We start from the raw sequence: 19,673 nt of genomic DNA on the forward strand, positions 1-19,673 counted from the left end.
ACAATAGGCAAAAACCTGATCAGCACAGATCGCTCAGCTGCAAACTGTTTCAGCACATCGCTCAGCACAGGCTGCAGTCGCCCCATGCGTACAATGCTTAAGTTGCGAAAATGTTTCAATTTGAACAGCATGCTATATACTAAGAATATTTTAAATGATGAACTTGAGATGAAATGTCAAGCTATCCACATGGATAGATTACCCACAGGTGATGATTGTGGAACAATCTGTCCTTTTTTGTTAAGCAAAGTTTTTGTAACACCTGGAAGAACCTTTCAGTGACTTTCTAACTTTCTGCCAAGCTTTAGAAAAATGTCATAGAACGGCTTCTACAGAAGCAACTATATTAGATGAAATGGACTGATAGTGATTGTTGTGGGCAATTATGCCCAGAGTAGTCTATGAGTAGCTTTGTTTAATATCAAATAAAAATAGAGGACAGCACAGACATAGGGGTCACTGCTATAAGGAGGGAGCACATTAGGCTGCAGGGACAGCTGAATGATCCAGTCAGTAAGAGCTGGGTGTCCTACTTGGCAAACTATGACAAAAGGTGATTGAAAACAAAGGTTCAATTATATATATATATATATATATATATATATATATACTGTTTTATATATATATATATATATATATATAAGTTTGTTAGTCCCTTTGTTGGGTTTAAGTTGCTACTATTTACAGTATTTGTCTATTTCATTTTCATATTCTAAATGATATATTATAATGTGCATAATCAGGCTATTTAGTGGATAGTAAAACTCTACAATTAAATAATAAAATAAATACATTTAAAAAACACATCTCCCTCCCTACTAAAATAATGCATTAACAAAACTAGGTTGGATGATTACACAGGGGGGCTTCCCATAAGTCAGCTATAGTCCTTTCATCACTGGGAATGAGCTGTTGTGCCGCTACTACAAGCAATACGGTAACCCATGCTGACCAGGCCGGATGCTAGCACCGGGAGTTGTAGTTACTCACAAAACTACAGCTCATACTGAATCAGGCCCGTAAGCCTCACCAATTTTGCCTGTGTGTCTTTATTCATTGTTTGTAATCTCCATAATGTGCTATGGCAGTGTGAAGTGCATGGTGTCTACATAGTTCTTGTTACAATACATCTGTGTCTCTTTATTCTGTTATCCTGCATCATTTTGCTGTACCTCTGTTACCCTGCAGGAGATCTGATGGGCACAGCCATGCAGAACCTGGACCGTCTCTTGGCCATGCCGTATGGATGCGGAGAGCAGAACATGGTTTTATTCGCACCCAATATTTTTATCCTGCAGTATCTGGAAAAATCTCATCAACTGAACCATGAGATCCAGAGCAAAGCCATCACGTTCCTAGAGAGCGGTACGATATATTCTGGGCCTATTATTGTCCTTTGAGCACTGAATTTGTATTTGTCATTTGCTCTCCCACAGACCACACCAGGGAGTTTATTCTGGTTGATTCGCTCGGATGCGAATTCGCACCCTTGCGAATCAACCAAACCCTGCCTTGCGAATGGTTGGCTGCTGCCACCCTTTTGCAGGGTGACTTGCTCGCAGAGGCCTGCGAATGGATGTTATACAGTAACATCCATTCGCAGGCCAGGAGGAACCTCCCACATCTTTCTATGGTCCCCCAAAAGATGTGGAAGGTGCATGCATATGTAGGGTTGCTCTGAGCAACCTTACATATGCATGCACGTTCAGGGAGAATTGGGCGGGGGGATGTCAGCTGCCCACCCCCCCTCCCCTGTCCATCATGCCCACATTAGCATAGAACGCCCAGTGCCCTTGTCCCCAATAAAAGCCTATGTCAGTCCTGACTACTGTTCTTGGGCCATTTAAACAACACTACAAGATGATGGCATTTAACAAGGATATAATCCTCCTGTAAGGGGCTTAGCTTACTAAGGGGTTAGGTTTTCTTCATGGAGTGAACCCTCACAGTTAACTATAGTCAGCTTCCTGTAGGATCCCAAAGGTATGGGTTTAAAGTCCCAGCTGTCAGCTTCAATAGAGTCCAAGCTCAATAACCCTGGGACTTATTGTAACTCACTTACCTTAGCCTAAACTTGTGGGCCAAGAGTACGGAGGTAAGGTGTATTGATATGATGTTATTCCATGATGTGGAGCATCCAGGCTTAGCACAAGTTGGGAATATATTTCTTACATAGGTTAAACTGTAAACCAGAGATATGGTATAAAGGTCTTATCTGAGCCTCCTGAGCTTCACAACATAGACTCAAAATCAATGGGAAGTGAGGCAGAGATTGGTATGACTTTAAATCATTCATAGGGCTATAGGGAATGCTCAGTTCAAACAATCACAAACTCCTGCAAAATGGACTTATTGCAACTCTGAATAAGAAACTACACCATATCTCGGCAGTATAAGGGGTAGATGTATGAAGCAGTGATAAGGGAGGAGAAGTGATAAGGCGCCTGGTACTTTATCACAGGCCAATCAGCTCTTAACTGCTCATTTTTAAACCCAGCCTGTAACTTAACAGTCAGGAGCTGATTGGCTGGTGATAAAGTAGTGGGAACAGGGGTTTGGGATTCTGCACACTACAGGTTAATTTTGCCCTCTATTTTTCGGGCCTATTCCGCTATTGTGCTGATGTTTATAGAGCGGGGGTGCTATCCTCTCAACTGGGGGTCAATATTAAAAAAAAAACACAAGAAAAAAGTAGTTGTGAGCGGATGCACTCCTATCTGAGAAATTGGACGTTTCTTAGGTTTGTATAAACAATTATTTAAAAAAATGGGAACTCCAATTATCTTTATTAGTATCCTGATAAGGAGATACCCATCAAAGGTGCGAAATTGGAGGGGTTAAAAATTGTTGGTACAAACAATACATATATGTGCTGGAAATAAAGATTGTGTTAAAGATTAAAACGTGTTGGCAGATTTATTGGGGGGGATGCAGCTTTAATTTGAGGGGATTATTTCCCTTGTATTTTATAGATATAGGTCACACTGCTGTACTGATTATCAAGCTAATATATTTCAATTGGCCTTATTTTGCTTAACAATATTTAGCAATTGGCTTTATATTATATTGCTTTAAGGGTATGTCACTTGATACATATTGTGCATGTTTTAATACAATGTGAAACAGCACACTGTTAGCTGGCTCAAAACCCAGATTGTGGGATTTGCAACAGTGTATAAGTATTTAGTATGAGATCATCTAGCATTCACATAAGCTGGCAGAGTCCAATTGGTGAGGCAATTATAGAGACAGTGACCCTATCTAGTAAAGACAGTGAATCTGACACATTATGTAGTAACAGCTGGCATCAACACATCCTAAAATCTGTCTAACACGGGTTTGTGACACGTGTTTCGCATTTGAGCTTTCAGGCCAGTTTGAGAAAGCTCAAATGCGAAACACGTGTCACAAACCCATGTTAGGCAGATTTTAGGATGTGTTGATGCCAGCTGTTACTACATAATGTGTCAGATTCGCTGTCTTTACTAGATAGGGTCACTGTCTCTATAATTGCCTCACCACCCAATATGTAGAGGTGAGAGCATTGATAAACAGCACAGAACAACAGAACCTCTGGTCCAAGGAAGGTCACATAACATATTGTTTGTGGGTGATCTATCAACCCCACGTCAAACTACTATTTTTATCACAAAGCCAAAAGTGTACCACCAACCACCAGCAGAGGTCTTCATAAGCATGCAAAACAGAGGACTCTGCCAGCTTATGTGAATGCTAGATGATCTCATACTAAATACTTATACACTGTTGCAAATCCCACAATCTGGGCTTTGAGCCAGCTAACAGTGTGCTGTTTCACAATGTATTAAAACATGCACAATATGTATCAAGTGACATACCCATAAAGCAATATAATATAAAGCCAATTGCTAAATATTGTTAAGCAAAATAAGGCCAATTGAAATATATTAGCTCGATAATTAGTACAGCAGTGTGACCTATATCTATAAAATACAAGGGAAATAATCCCCTCAAATTAAATCTGCATCCCCCCCCCAATAAATCTGCCAACACGTTTTAATCTTTAACACAATCTTTATTTCCAGCACATATATGTATTGTTTGTCCAACAATTTTTAACCCCTCCAATTTCGCACCTTTGATGGGTATCTCCTTATCAGGATACTAATAAAGATAATTGGAGTTCCCATTTTTTAAAAGAATTGTTTATACAAACCTAAGAAACGTCCAGTTTCTCAGATAGGAGTGCATCCGCTCACAACTGCTTTTTTCTTGTGTTTTTTTTTTGACTGGTGATAAAGTACCAGGCACTTTATAACTTCTCCCCCTTATCACTGCTTCATACATCTATCCCTAAGGCCTGTAACATCCATCTGGAGTAACCCAACCAACCCTCCCATTACCCCACTGCTCTCTGTTTTATCCTGTGTTTTTTCTGCAAACTGAACCCAATCAAATATTGTACAGAATTATTCTTCTATCCATCATGTACTGTCACTTGTTGGTGCAAGTTTGGCAATGGTTCCCAATTCAATGCAAATGGGGGATGATGAAATCTTAGTGAACGAGAATAAGAATTACGAATTACACATGCACTATAATTAATACCTTTTTGTCATGTAAGAAAGACAAGTATAGAAGTGCGCTCTATATATTCACCACATGACCAAAGTTAACATTAATGGAATCATAGATAAAATGTAGTCGGATAAAATAATAGTTTCTTCAGCAACTGCAACAGGTAAGTAAAATTGTCAGTTTTTCAAGAGAATTCAATTTCTGATCCAACACCTGAATGACTTAAATTCATAGAAGACCCCAAAATGCTATTTAATGAACTTGCTGAAACACCTAGGATTCTAAGACACAGAATAGATTCACTAATTACTTGCTGCTTTTACTGTTACTGTAGATTTAGTTGATAGTGGACCTGATTCAGGAGGGGTCAGAAAGAGCAAAGCAGGTGCTTCCGGGACTAAGTGAAAACCGGACCCGGACAAGACCCCCGGGACACCAGACCGGACATCAAACTCTGCATTCCAAGGCTTGTAGTGTCCGGTCTGGAGGGTGTCCTGTCCAGGGGATGTCTTGTCTAGGGCGATGCTTGTGATCGCTTTCACAAGGGACATGGGGAAGGGGAGATTACAGCCTCCCCGTGTGGTGGGGACCGTTCCGGTTTTTGCTACATGCCCGGACCATACAGGAAAGCTTTATTCTCCCCCTTCTCCTGTCCCTGGTGACAGCTATCACAGGACACCCCCCGAGCCGGACACTACAAGTTTCGGAATGCAGAGTTTTTACCCATACCCAGTGCTTCCTTGGCAGCAGCAGCTTCATCCATAATGTAATGCAGCAGGAGGCATCTGGAATTACAAGCCGATTGGTTGCCAACTGAGGATGCAGCGTGGGATTATACTGCAACACCATCAGCCATTGAGGTTATCAGACCGTTCACCTCAGCTCTCTTGCTGAGGCCTGGAAATCCCCATTCGGAAGTTTCTGCACTCTCATAAAATGGAAGCAGTACACCGTTATTTTTTGCAAAGGAGCCCATCCCCGCCCCCTCCCCCAATCGGCTGCAGACTGTCAATCACCTGACTGCAGCCTCTTTGCGAGCGGAGATGCAGGACCCAACATCAGCACACGGCTCCATTCCCAGCATCTGAACCAGGCCCATTGTAATCAAATGTACAATATATTTATTTAGTAATTTATTTTTTAAATTTCTATTTTTTCATGATTCTTCTCAGGGTATCAACGACAGCTGACATACAAACGTGGTGATGGTTCCTATAGTGCTTTTGGGAATAATGATGCTCAGGGAAACACCTGGTAAGTGACTTGGGGGGTGATGTAATAAACACTCAAATTCTGTTATTGTAAAGGCTGGGTTTGAAAAATTATAGAAGCTGATTGGTTGATACTTTGGGGCAGATATAAGTGAGAAGAAGTGAGCCAGTGGAGAAGCTGTCCCTGGCAACCAATCAGCATTAAAGTAACATCTATAATTTGCATACTTTAAAATTTTACAGATTGGTTGCCATTGGCAACTTCTCTACTGGCTCACTTCTCCCTTATCACTGCTTAATACATTTGCCACACTGTCTGAAGTTTTGTTTTTCATGACATGAAAAAAATAGTTTTTACCCAACAGTTAATAGATATTGACCACATAGGGACAAATTCTATTAGCCGAGGTCTTCCGGGGATATTGAATTTAAGTCCGCTGCTGCCCATGATCACCCCACCGGCTGGAAATAACCCAGATTTCTGTTTCAGCCTGTGGGAAGCCCAAACACAAATATGCAGCAGAGCTGTCAGCCCATAAATCCAGGGGTCCTGGATGAATTCTGACAGTCGTTTCTCCGACGTCGGTATCCCAACTTAAACAGGCTATTTTCCCTTGTACCCCCATAGAGGGAGAATAGAATAGGTAGTACGTGTAGCTCGCCACCGAACCTGCAGCGTGGCACAGCGAGGTTGCAAGGAGCTTGAATGCACTCGTCCCCCCTGCCAGGCTCCTGCCATTCGGGATTCCTATGTCGGAGAAATGACTGTCGGAGTCCCGATTGTCAGGAGCCTGGCAGGGGGGACCGATTAAGCCATCCCCAACTCCAGTAAGTTATACTGGATTATAGCGTTAATGCTGCACCTCCCAACATGACCCTCTCACAATGGCATGCCTTCTAACATGACCACCTCCAGGAGGGACACAATGCTCTGCTTCTGGACTTCCCTCTTAAATTATGATTGCCTTTACCTGTGGTGAGACACCTTTCTCATTAGTTTACCAGTTCAAAAAAGATTACGGCAATCAAAAATTAAGAGGGAAGTCCAAGAGCAGAGTAGTTTGTCCTTCCTGGAATGGGTCATGTTGGGAGGTATGCAATGGTCTATTTCTGTATCTATGTATGATTGCCATCACCTGTTTTGTACAGGCTAAATGATAAGAAAGGTGTTTCACCACAGGTGATGGCAATCATACATTGAGAGGGAAGTCCAGGAACAGAGCCATGTGTCCCTCCTCGAGAGGGTCATGTTGGGAGGTTAATGTCCGGTATCGAGTAATTTACTGTGCAAGGAAAAGGGGCTGTAACTGAAAAGCCCTGGATGTTAAAACCCAAGGCCACCCCTCTTTTCCCGACTGTTTACGAATTGTGTGTTTTCTAATTATCCAGAAGTGTCCATAAACCTTCATATTATTCCCCACAGGCTGACTGCATTTGTAGTGAAGTCCTTCAACAAAGCGCGGCCTTATATCTTTATAGATGAGAACCACCTGAACCACTCCTTTACCTGGCTGAGAAATAACCGCCAAGAAAATGGCTGCTTCCGCAGCGTGGGGAAGCTTTTCAATAACGCTATGAAGGTGCATTGGGTGTATTTTCTGTAGGAGTATACAGTATGTGACGATGGTGGTAGGATTTTTATCACATGCAATTAAAATATATTAATATACTGTGACTCATGGTTGCCTACCTGACCCTCTCCTTCAGGGAGAAAATGCTCTGTTCCTGGACTTCCCTGGTAATGTATGATTGCCATCACCTGTGGTGAAACACCTTTCTTATCAATTACCGAGCTCACCACAGGTGCAGGCAATCATACATTACCAGGGAAGTCCAGGAACAGAGCATTGTGTTCCTGAAGAAGAGGGTCAGGTAGGCAAGTATGTGGTGGGAATTGAATCCATGATCTCAGGGAAAAGGTTGTTAGTCAATGCTATTAAGGTCAACAGACCTTAGGTTCGACACAGCCAAAAGGTTGACACGCCTAAGGTCGACAGGGTCAAAAGGTCGGCACAAACATTGGGTCAACATTGGGAAGGTCACAGTCAAAAGGTCAACATGGGTTTTTCAAATTTTTTAGAGCTGACGTGCCGACACGCGGAATTTCTTGCCCTACCATCCACTGGGGCATGGAGGGAGAATATAATAGTGTGCCCAGCGTGATGATGCACTGAGGCTGAAACATGATGAGCGCAGAAAGCAATGTGGTGCAAAGGGGGTGTCCGTGTCACCTATGTCGACATTCGGGACCCAAAAATACGTGAAAAACCCAATGTCGGCCCTTTGACTGTCGACCTCCCCAATGTCGACCAAATGCTTGTGTTGACATTTTGACTCTGCCAACCTTAGGCATGTCAACCTTGTGACTGTGTTGACCTTTTGTCTGTGTTGACCTAAGGCCTTTCAACCTTAATTTTGTTGACCTAATAATCCATACCCAATCTCAGTGCTGTGATTCAGCAATGTTAATCATTACACCGACCAGGCTGCCCAATGGACCATTGTTTGAATATATTAAGGCAAGGTGCATCTCTGTATATGTCTGATATAAAGGCCTACTGGGTACATCAGGGTCCTTATTATGGTCCATTCATATTGGGCCCTTCGTTCGCACGGGGCCGATGTTTTGCATCTGCGCATGTGCAGAAACAGGGTGCAGATCAGCTTTAGATCCACTCTGCACTTTGTAGGCCCTTCCAGACAACTGATTAAACACATATAGCAGATCTCACAAGGGCCTATTCATTATCAGGGGATGGGATAGAGTGCACTTTATAACTTATCACCATTAAGCTTTGTTACTTCTATTTTTAACTAAATCAGGGTTACCTGCCCTCCCGGAATGGCCGGGAGGGTCCCGGAAATCAGGTCGCCCTACCAGCCCCCCGGAAAGGGGGACAACCCTCCCGCATTTCCAGACATCACCCGCGAACCCCACCCAACGCATCATTTTAGCCCCGCCCCCGCAGTGCAATGCCTGAAATATCAGCATTGCATTGCAGGGGGCGGGGCTAAAATGGTGCATTTGCTCTGGACACCCCCCCCCAATAGAGCGGCCCATTCGTGGTTCCACCCCCAAACCACCCCTTTCCCCTCCCTGATTCTGGCAGCCCTCTCCTGAAGAGGGAAGCATAGAAGTCGGCAACTATGAACTAAATAAAAGGAATATTTTGAAGTATTTAAAAAAAATATTTTCTATTTTTTCTTTCTTTCTGTATATGGTCAACTTAGTTTAACCGCATCCCATGATCTGTTTTATACAGGGTGGAATAGATGATGATATTTCCCTCTCTGCGTATGTAACAATAGCTCTTCTGGAGGCTGGTGTGTCTGTAGAGGTAAGTGACCAATAGCATGGATCTCCCAACTGTCCTGATTTTCCTATTTTTTTTGTCCCATGGTGGTGGGGGCAGTTGGGAGTCCCCCTATGCACAGCATCTATTCATGACAGACATAGGGACTGGGGGCATGCCAGCAGCCCATGGAGCACTGGGTATGCCCCCATAGTGACGACAAACATGGCGTGGCTCAAAATTGAGACATTGACTCAAAGCCACACCCTTTTCACATTATTTTAGTTTCACCTGAATATATTAAAGGGCTTTCATGAAAACCTGCTTAAAACCCTTAATCCGCATTTTTGTAGTAAGCTGATCATATATCCCATACTTATAATGGGAAATGAGACAGCAGGGCATCAGGGGGGTGCCGGACGCGGTCCCGACAGTCGGGATCCCAACAGTCATTTACCCGACGTCGGGATCCTGTCTGTCAAAACGCAGACAGCCGGGTGCCCATCTGCTATTTTCCCTCGTGGGGGTCCACGACCCCCATAGAGGGAGAATAGAATAGGTGGCTCGCATAGCGAGCCACAGTGCCCGCCGCAGCATGGCAAGCCCACAAGGGGCTTTGTTGCGCTCGCCATGCTGTCTGAGTCCGGGCAGTCAGGATCCCGACGTCGGGCTAATGACTGTTGGAATCCCGACTGTCGGAAAACCCCATACCACACCCGCATCAGGGTAGTGCTGAGGGGACCTATGACAGGACCAGAGCTTTATCGCAGCCTCTGTCCCTGCATGCGCGATGTGACATCCTCAGATGCAGACAGTGATAACCCGGCCCCATAAGGTGATAACCTATTACTCACCTGGCATTTTTCCCAATGTTTTACCAATGTAAAATACATTTTTGCCCCAAAACACACACCTGCCTGAACAAATCCCCAATAAGAGGCATCAGTCCCGGGATTTTTGCTCAGAAGCCTTTCACACCAGCGCTAGACGTGGGAATTTTGGCTGGAGTGAAAGGGGTATTACCGATTATCAGGGCAGTAGAGAACCTGGCTGGACCCTGGTACTTTTCATGGGCTGTGGCCTAATCACAGGAGGTGTGGCCATGCACTCCTAGAATAAAATACAGGACATATAACACATTAAGCACCTCCCTGGCCACACTGCAGCACAGCACACAGTAGCATGTTCTGGGTTTGGAAGAGCTGCTGCCATGTAATGGGGGCCCAACTTGGCCTGTCCTTCAGACCCGGGCCTGGGTAATTAGTACCCCCCTCTCTCAGCACCACTGAAGATTGGCATTAGAACAATACATAGATCAAAAGAAAGAAGCAGAACTACGCTACTTAAATTACAAAATCAATTAAATCAATTAATTTAGTTAAATACTGAAAATGTAGCATCGTAAATTCCTTCTACTTCATTTGTGTCAGCGCGGGCGGATTTTGTGTTCCCGGCTGTGACCGTGGTGGACCAGTGGAGGGCGCTGGAGAGCCAAAGGCAGAAGCTTTGATGTAGGACATACACGGGGAGATCAGGGCACAGCGAACCAGAGAGTTGACGGAGACCAGGAACAGGGGCGCGGAGTCTAACCTGCCAGCGGTATTCACCAGGGAGCCCCGCAAGGAACTTTGGACTTAGCTGCGTCTGACAGGCAGGTCGCGGCCCCCTGCCCTGGTCCTCTGGACGCAGGCAAGGGAGATGATACTGGAGAAGGAAAGGCAATCTGGAAACTGCGGAGGACTGCACAGGATGTCGACAGCTGAGGTAGACTGTGGTGCCGACAATGGTGCCGACGGCTGGTAGATGGCTCAGGTATATGCTGGAGAAATAGGACGTGGGTGATAAAGTCTCTATAGAGCACAGCAGCTGAATGTCGACGCTGGTGTCGACGGAGCCAGTCGCTAGTTCAGGACAAGATGGAGAATGTCGCTGAAAGGCTTGGAAGCCAATGGTGGTAATGGCGAGGCACCTGTACTCGACTGCAGAGGTGGAAAGGCAGGAGTCTTCTGGAGATGGATAACCCAGGAAGGTATAGCGGGTGCAGGTAACGCTGGAGAGAATCACAGGGGAGCCTGGAGATCTCGGAGTCTTGGAAACTTCTCTGTCACAGGAGAATACTGAGAGCAGGTAAGCAATTGTTCAAGACAAGGAAGGAAGGCCGCAGGCCGGCTTTATCCCCCTTGCTTGTCTGTGATTGGCTGCCAGCTGTAGCACCAATCAATGCTGGGAAAGGAGCACACACCTTGATCCAGGTACAGGTGTGTGGGTCAGAGGTGACGTGGATGGACAGCGGGGATTGGTCTGGGGAATCAGCTGACTTGAGAGTGTCATGGCGGCACCCATGCTGCCCGGGAACGGCGTGCGCTTGGCAGGGAACTATGGCAACTGACCGCGGGGACACAGGGGACATCGCGCCACACATCAGAAGCCATGCGGATGACAGGCCTCTCACGCAGTACCGACCATCGAGATGGTAATGAGCGATGTTTCCGATGGTAAGATCTGCGGTTTGTGACAGTACCCCCTCCTTTTAGGGTGGGCACCGAACACCCTTTGGGCTTGGAAGGATGTTCCTGATGGAACTTTTCCCTTAGACGAGGAGCATGAACGTCTTCAGCATTGGTCCAACTTCTCTCCTCAGGACCATATCCCTTCCAGTCAATGAGATACTGAAGGCGTCCATAACGATGGCGAGAATCCACGATCTTTTTTATCTCAAACTCCACTCCTCGCTCAGTTCTGACTTGTGGTGATACCGGGGATGAAGACTGGAAGCGATTAAGAATTAGAGGTCGTAGCAAGGAGACATGAAAGGAGTTGGGAATGCGTAAAGACTTGGGTAATTTTATTTTGTATGCTACCGGGTTGATCTTCTGTTCGACAATATATGGACCTATGAATCGAGGCGCAAATTTCATTGAGGGGACCCTCAGTCGTATGTTTCGGGTAGACAGCCATACTTTGTCACCAGGACGGAATTCTGGTACTGCACGTCTCTTACGATCCGCAAAGAACTTGTAACGAACTGAAGCTTTCTTTAGATTGAAGTGCACTTTTTTCCAGATTTGTGAAAAGTGTCTCAGGGCTGCGGTAGCTGCTGGCACTTCGATGGTTGCTAATGCCTCGAAGGTGGGTGGCCTGGGATGTTGGCCATAAACAATGAAGAAGGGGGAGTGACCTGTGGATGAATGGTACCTGTAATTATGGGCAAACTCAGCCCAATGGAGTAGCTTGGACCAATCATCCTGGGAAGATGAGATGTACAGCCGTAGGAATGTCTCGAGGTCCTGATTGACTCTTTCTGTCTGGCCATTGGACTGCGGATGATAAGCAGATGAAAACTTCAATTTAATTTGAAGGGCTGAAGACAGGGCTCTCCAAAAGCGTGCCACAAATTGCACTCCTCGGTCAGAGACGATTTCTGTAGGCAGGCCATGGCTTTTGAAGATGTGCTGCACGAATAACTGCGCCAAAGTAGGAGCGGAGGGTAACCCGGAGAGAGGTATGAATCGGGCCATCTTCGAAAAACGGTCAACTACCACCCAGACGGTGTTGTATTCTTGGGACTTGGGTAACTCTGTGATGAAGTCCATTGAAATGTGCGTCCATGGACGCGTTGGAATAGATAAGGGGCAAAGTTTTCCAGCAGGAATTTGACGAGGGGTTTTATGCTGGGTACAGACAGTACACGATGCCACAAAGTCTTTGACGTCTTTTCTCATCTGGGGCCACCAGTAAGAACGTTGGAGGATTTCAAAAGTGCCCTGAACGCCAGGGTGTCCGGAGAATAAGGACTTGTGAGCCCAGGACAGCAGTCTTTGGCGGAGCTCAGGGGGTACAAGAGTTTTGCCAGGAGGAGGTACCGGAGAAAGTTGCGTGGGAGCAAATGCGATGGGGTCAATGATGGGATGATTCTCGGGTACTAGAGGATCCTCTTCCATGGAGCGAGATAAGGCATCGGCCTTTACGTTTTGAGAACCAGGACGGTACAGGATCTTGAAAGAAAATCTGGAAAAGAATAAAGACCACCGGGCCTGTTGAGGATTCATACACTGAGCTGACTGCAAGTACAGGAGATTTTTTATGATCAGTGTATATGATGACTGGAAACTTGGCGCCTTCCAGGAGATACCTCCATTCTTCGAGTGCTAATTTAATAGCCAGTAACTCCTGATCGCCTATGGAATAATTTCTCTCTGCTGGTAAGAATTTGCGTGAGAAAAAACCACAGGGATGCTGTTTCCCATCCTCGGATGTCTGAGACAGTACTGCACCTACCCCTATGTTGGAGGCATCGACTTCTAGGGAAAAAGGTCGTTCCATATCAGGCTGGGACAGAATGGGTGCAGAGATGAATGACTGTTTCAGCAACTGGAATGCCGACAAGGCCTCTGGGGACCAGACAGACGGGTTGCTACCCTTGCGGGTGAGAGCTGTAATAGGAGCAATCAGAGTGGAGAAACCCCGGATGAATTTTCGGTAATAGTTGGCGAAGCCAATAAAGCGTTGTACGGCTTTCAATGTAGTGGGTTGAGACCACCCAGTGATGGCTTCCAATTTCTCGGGGTCCATGCTCAATTGTGACCCGGAAATTAGGTATCCTAGAAATGGGACTGAGGGTACCTCAAATGTGCATTTGGAGATCTTGCCGTAGAGTCGATTTTTTCTGAGACGGAGGAGGACCTCTTTGACTTGGGAGCGGTGTGAATGTAAGTCTCTGGAGAATATTAGAATGTCATCCAAATAGACCACAAGACAGATGTACAGCATGTCCCGGAAGACCTCATTAACGAATTGTTGAAAGACAGCTGGGGCATTGCAGAGGCCGAAGGGCATCACTAAATACTCGTAGTGACCATCCCTCGTATTGAATGCAGTCTTCCACTCATCACCCTTGCGGATACGTATCAAGTTGTATGCCCCACGGAGGTCCAGCTTGGTGAAGACGGTGGCACCTTTCACTCGATCGAATAATTCTGTGATCAAGGGGAGCGGATAGCTGTTTTTGACTGTGATGTTATTTAACCCTCTGTAATCAATACAAGGTCGCAGACCACCATCTTTTTTTTTTACAAAAAAGAATCCTGCGCCCGCTGGGGACTTTGAGGGCCTGATGAAGCCTTTCTGTAAGTTCTCACGAATATATGTAGACATGGCTTGAGTCTCAGGAACCGAGAGAGGGTATGTACGTCCCTTGGGAGGAGTCTTTCCAGGAAGGAGGTCAATTGGACAATCCCACTGACGGTGGGGCGGCAGTGTGTCGGCTGATTGTTCACAGAACACATCAGCAAAGTCTCTGTAAACTTCGGGGAGGCCAGGCACAGAGGTGGCCACGGCAGAGCGCACAGGTATCACAGGGTTAATGCAATGCTGATGACAATGATGACTCCATTGCTCTAATTGTAAAAGCGACCAGTTGATGGTGGGGTTGTGGAGCCTGAGCCAGGGAAGGCCCAATACAATATCATAAGACGCCTTAGGAATGACAAAAAATTTAATGTGCTCTTGATGTAAAGTGCCTACTTTCAGCAGAACCGGTTTGGTACTGGCACGTACCTCACTGCCCGGAATTTTACTGCCATCCACTGCTGTGACGATGAGATGAGGATGTAGAGGCATCACGGGAATTTGTAACTTGGTAACAAGATGCTGAGAAATGAAATTTCCTGCCGACCCGGAGTCGACCAAAGCGGAGCTTGATCTGAGTCCAGCAGGGGTCTCTAAGGACACTGGAAGGGTAAAGTCAGTACAGGGAGGAGACTTTGAGACATGACCTAACCTAACTCCTCCGTTACAGGTTAGGCCCTGGAGTTTCCCGACCGCTCGGGACAATCATTGATGAAGTGACTGGGAGCAGCACAGTAAATGCAGAGTTTGTTGCGCTGTCGACGGGAACGCTCTTCAGGAGTCAGGCGTGATCTACCTATTTGCATTGGTTCTTCACTCGCAGGGGACTCTGAGCGTACTCGAGGAGTAAACTTGGGAATTAACTTCTTTTGTTTCTCTAGACCTCTTTCTCTGATGCGGAGATCAATCTTTACACACAGAGAGATTAAGTCTTCCAAGGAATCAGGAAGATCGCGGGTGGCCAGTTCGTCTTTAATGCGGTCTGATACCCCTAGCCAGAACGCGGCTGTCAGGGCTTCATTATTCCATTGTAACTCAGAGGCCAAAGTCTGGAACTGGATCACATATTGTCCCATGGATCGGGACCCTTGTTTGACCCGTAGTAAATCTGTGGATGCTGAAGTAGAGCGTCCAGGTACATCAAATATACGGCGGAAAGTCTGTAGGAATTTGCCATAGTCTGACAAGAGGGGATCAGATCTCTCCCATAACGGTGATACCCAATTGAGGGCGGAGCCAGTTAGCAAAGACACCATGTAAGCTATCTTAATTCTGGCGGTAGGGAAATTGTGTGGAAGAAGTTCAAACTGGATCTGACACTGGTTGATAAACCCCCGGCAGAGTTTAGGATCGCCGTCATATTTGCTGGGGACTGGTAGCTGGAGACGGGAAGGTAAAGCAGCGGGTGGATATAGATTCCCCTGGGTAGTTGACACAGGAGTCGGCAATGACTGCTGCAATGTGTCCAAGCGATTGGATACTTCTTGAAGGAATTTTATCACTCGCTGCTGCGTGGCTTCTTGAGTCTCTATTCGGGCGGTAACATTTTGAATGACCGCTGGTCCCACACTGGGGTCTTGAGCCGAGTCCATCGGTCTTGAACAAACTGTCAGCGCGGGCGGATTTTGTGTTCCCGGCTGTGACCGTGGTGGACCAGCTGGAGAGCCAAAGGCAGAAGGTTTGATGTAGGACATACACGGGGAGATCAGGGCACAGCGAACCAGAGAGTTGACGGAGACCAGGAACAGGGGCGCGGAGTCTAACCTGCCAGCGGTATTCACCAGGGAGCCCCGCAAGGAACTTTGGACTTAGCTGCGTCTGACAGGCAGGTCGCGGCCCCCTGCCCTGGTCCTCTGGACGCAGGCAAGGGAGATGATACTGGAGAAGGAAAGGCAATCTGGAAACTGCGGAGGACTGCACAGGATGTCGACAGCTGAGGTAGACTGTGGTGCCGACAATGGTGCCGACGGCTGGTAGATGGCTCAGGTATATGCTGGAGAAATAGGACGTGGGTGATAAAGTCTCTATAGAGCACAGCAGCTGAATGTCGACGCTGGTGTCGACGGAGCCAGTCGCTAGTTCAGGACAAGATGGAGAATGTCGCTGAAAGGCTTGGAAGCCAATGGTGGTAATGGCGAGGCACCTGTACTCGACTGCAGAGGTGGAAAGCTAGGAGTCTTCTGGAGATGGATAACCCAGGAAGGTATAGCGGGTGCAGGTAACGCTGGAGAGAATCACAGGGGAGCCTGGAGATCTCGGAGTCTTGGAAACTTCTCTGTCACAGGAGAATACTGAGAGCAGGTAAGCAATTGTTCAAGACAAGGAAGGAAGGCCGCAGGCCGGCTTTATCCCCCTTGCTTGTCTGTGATTGGCTGCCAGCTGTAGCACCAATCAATGCTGGGAAAGGAGCACACACCTTGATCCAGGTACAGGTGTGTGGGTCAGAGGTGACGTGGATGGACAGCGGGGATTGGTCTGGGGAATCAGCTGACTTGAGAGTGTCATGGCGGCACCCATGCTGCCCGGGAACGGCGTGCGCTTGGCAGGGAACTATGGCAACTGACCGCGGGGACACAGGGGACATCGCGCCACACATCAGAAGCCATGCGGATGACAGGCCTCTCACGCAGTACCGACCATCGAGATGGTAATGAGCGATGTTTCCGATGGTAAGATCTGCGGTTTGTGACAGTACCCCCTCCTTTTAGGGTGGGCACCGAACACCCTTTGGGCTTGGAAGGATGTTCCTGATGGAACTTTTCCCTTAGACGAGGAGCATGAACGTCTTCAGCATTGGTCCAACTTCTCTCCTCAGGACCATATCCCTTCCAGTCAATGAGATACTGAAGGCGTCCATAACGATGGCGAGAATCCACGATCTTTTTTATCTCAAACTCCACTCCTCGCTCAGTTCTGACTTGTGGTGATACCGGGGATGAAGACTGGAAGCGATTAAGAATTAGAGGTCGTAGCAAGGAGACATGAAAGGAGTTGGGAATGCGTAAAGACTTGGGTAATTTTATTTTGTATGCTACCGGGTTGATCTTCTGTTCGACAATATATGGACCTATGAATCGAGGCGCAAATTTCATTGAGGGGACCCTCAGTCGTATGTTTCGGGTAGACAGCCATACTTTGTCACCAGGACGGAATTCTGGTACTGCACGTCTCTTACGATCCGCAAAGAACTTGTAACGAACTGAAGCTTTCTTTAGATTGAAGTGCACTTTTTTCCAGATTTGTGAAAAGTGTCTCAGGGCTGCGGTAGCTGCTGGCACTTCGATGGTTGCTAATGCCTCGAAGGTGGGTGGCCTGGGATGTTGGCCATAAACAATGAAGAAGGGGGAGTGACCTGTGGATGAATGGTACCTGTAATTATGGGCAAACTCAGCCCAATGGAGTAGCTTGGACCAATCATCCTGGGAAGATGAGATGTACAGCCGTAGGAATGTCTCGAGGTCCTGATTGACTCTTTCTGTCTGGCCATTGGACTGCGGATGATAAGCAGATGAAAACTTCAATTTAATTTGAAGGGCTGAAGACAGGGCTCTCCAAAAGCGTGCCACAAATTGCACTCCTCGGTCAGAGACGATTTCTGTAGGCAGGCCATGGCTTTTGAAGATGTGCTGCACGAATAACTGCGCCAAAGTAGGAGCGGAGGGTAACCCGGAGAGAGGTATGAATCGGGCCATCTTCGAAAAACGGTCAACTACCACCCAGACGGTGTTGTATTCTTGGGACTTGGGTAACTCTGTGATGAAGTCCATTGAAATGTGCGTCCATGGACGCGTTGGAATAGATAAGGGGCAAAGTTTTCCAGCAGGAATTTGACGAGGGGTTTTATGCTGGGTACAGACAGTACACGATGCCACAAAGTCTTTGACGTCTTTTCTCATCTGGGGCCACCAGTAAGAACGTTGGAGGATTTCAAAAGTGCCCTGAACGCCAGGGTGTCCGGAGAATAAGGACTTGTGAGCCCAGGACAGCAGTCTTTGGCGGAGCTCAGGGGGTACAAGAGTTTTGCCAGGAGGAGGTACCGGAGAAAGTTGCGTGGGAGCAAATGCGATGGGGTCAATGATGGGATGATTCTCGGGTACTAGAGGATCCTCTTCCATGGAGCGAGATAAGGCATCGGCCTTTACGTTTTGAGAACCAGGACGGTACAGGATCTTGAAAGAAAATCTGGAAAAGAATAAAGACCACCGGGCCTGTTGAGGATTCATACACTGAGCTGACTGCAAGTACAGGAGATTTTTATGATCAGTGTATATGATGACTGGAAACTTGGCGCCTTCCAGGAGATACCTCCATTCTTCGAGTGCTAATTTAATAGCCAGTAACTCCTGATCGCCTATGGAATAATTTCTCTCTGCTGGTAAGAATTTGCGTGAGAAAAAACCACAGGGATGCTGTTTCCCATCCTCGGATGTCTGAGACAGTACTGCACCTACCCCTATGTTGGAGGCATCGACTTCTAGGGAAAAAGGTCGTTCCATATCAGGCTGGGACAGAATGGGTGCAGAGATGAATGACTGTTTCAGCAACTGGAATGCCGACAAGGCCTCTGGGGACCAGACAGACGGGTTGCTACCCTTGCGGGTGAGAGCTGTAATAGGAGCAATCAGAGTGGAGAAACCCCGGATGAATTTTCGGTAATAGTTGGCGAAGCCAATAAAGCGTTGTACGGCTTTCAATGTAGTGGGTTGAGACCACCCAGTGATGGCTTCCAATTTCTCGGGGTCCATGCTCAATTGTGACCCGGAAATTAGGTATCCTAGAAATGGGACTGAGGGTACCTCAAATGTGCATTTGGAGATCTTGCCGTAGAGTCGATTTTTTCTGAGACGGAGGAGGACCTCTTTGACTTGGGAGCGGTGTGAATGTAAGTCTCTGGAGAATATTAGAATGTCATCCAAATAGACCACAAGACAGATGTACAGCATGTCCCGGAAGACCTCATTAACGAATTGTTGAAAGACAGCTGGGGCATTGCAGAGGCCGAAGGGCATCACTAAATACTCGTAGTGACCATCCCTCGTATTGAATGCAGTCTTCCACTCATCACCCTTGCGGATACGTATCAAGTTGTATGCCCCACGGAGGTCCAGCTTGGTGAAGACGGTGGCACCTTTCACTCGATCGAATAATTCTGTGATCAAGGGGAGCGGATAGCTGTTTTTGACTGTGATGTTATTTAACCCTCTGTAATCAATACAAGGTCGCAGACCACCATCTTTTTTTTTTACAAAAAAGAATCCTGCGCCCGCTGGGGACTTTGAGGGCCTGATGAAGCCTTTCTGTAAGTTCTCACGAATATATGTAGACATGGCTTGAGTCTCAGGAACCGAGAGAGGGTATGTACGTCCCTTGGGAGGAGTCTTTCCAGGAAGGAGGTCAATTGGACAATCCCACTGACGGTGGGGCGGCAGTGTGTCGGCTGATTGTTCACAGAACACATCAGCAAAGTCTCTGTAAACTTCGGGGA

General features: G+C 46.8%; 1 protein-coding gene across 2 annotated transcripts in view; it reads left to right on the forward strand.

The window, feature by feature from the left end:
- The window catches only part of LOC146009245 (alpha-2-macroglobulin-like), a 144,116-nt gene that overhangs the window by 89,954 nt on the left and 34,489 nt on the right, over nucleotides 1-19,673 (forward strand). For both annotated transcript variants that reach the window (XM_083149411.1, XM_083149412.1), the window contains 4 exons: nucleotides 1,189-1,365; nucleotides 5,730-5,811; nucleotides 7,192-7,348; nucleotides 9,032-9,106. In XM_083149411.1, the coding sequence (XP_083005537.1) occupies nucleotides 1,189-1,365; nucleotides 5,730-5,811; nucleotides 7,192-7,348; nucleotides 9,032-9,106 (491 nt within the window). The remainder of the gene's footprint in view (nucleotides 1-1,188; nucleotides 1,366-5,729; nucleotides 5,812-7,191; nucleotides 7,349-9,031; nucleotides 9,107-19,673) is intronic.

The sequence above is a fragment of the Crinia signifera genome, chromosome 6 (assembly GCF_055691185.1).
Source record: "Crinia signifera chromosome 6, ASM5569118v1, whole genome shotgun sequence".
NCBI classification, from domain to species: domain Eukaryota; kingdom Metazoa; phylum Chordata; class Amphibia; order Anura; family Myobatrachidae; genus Crinia; species Crinia signifera.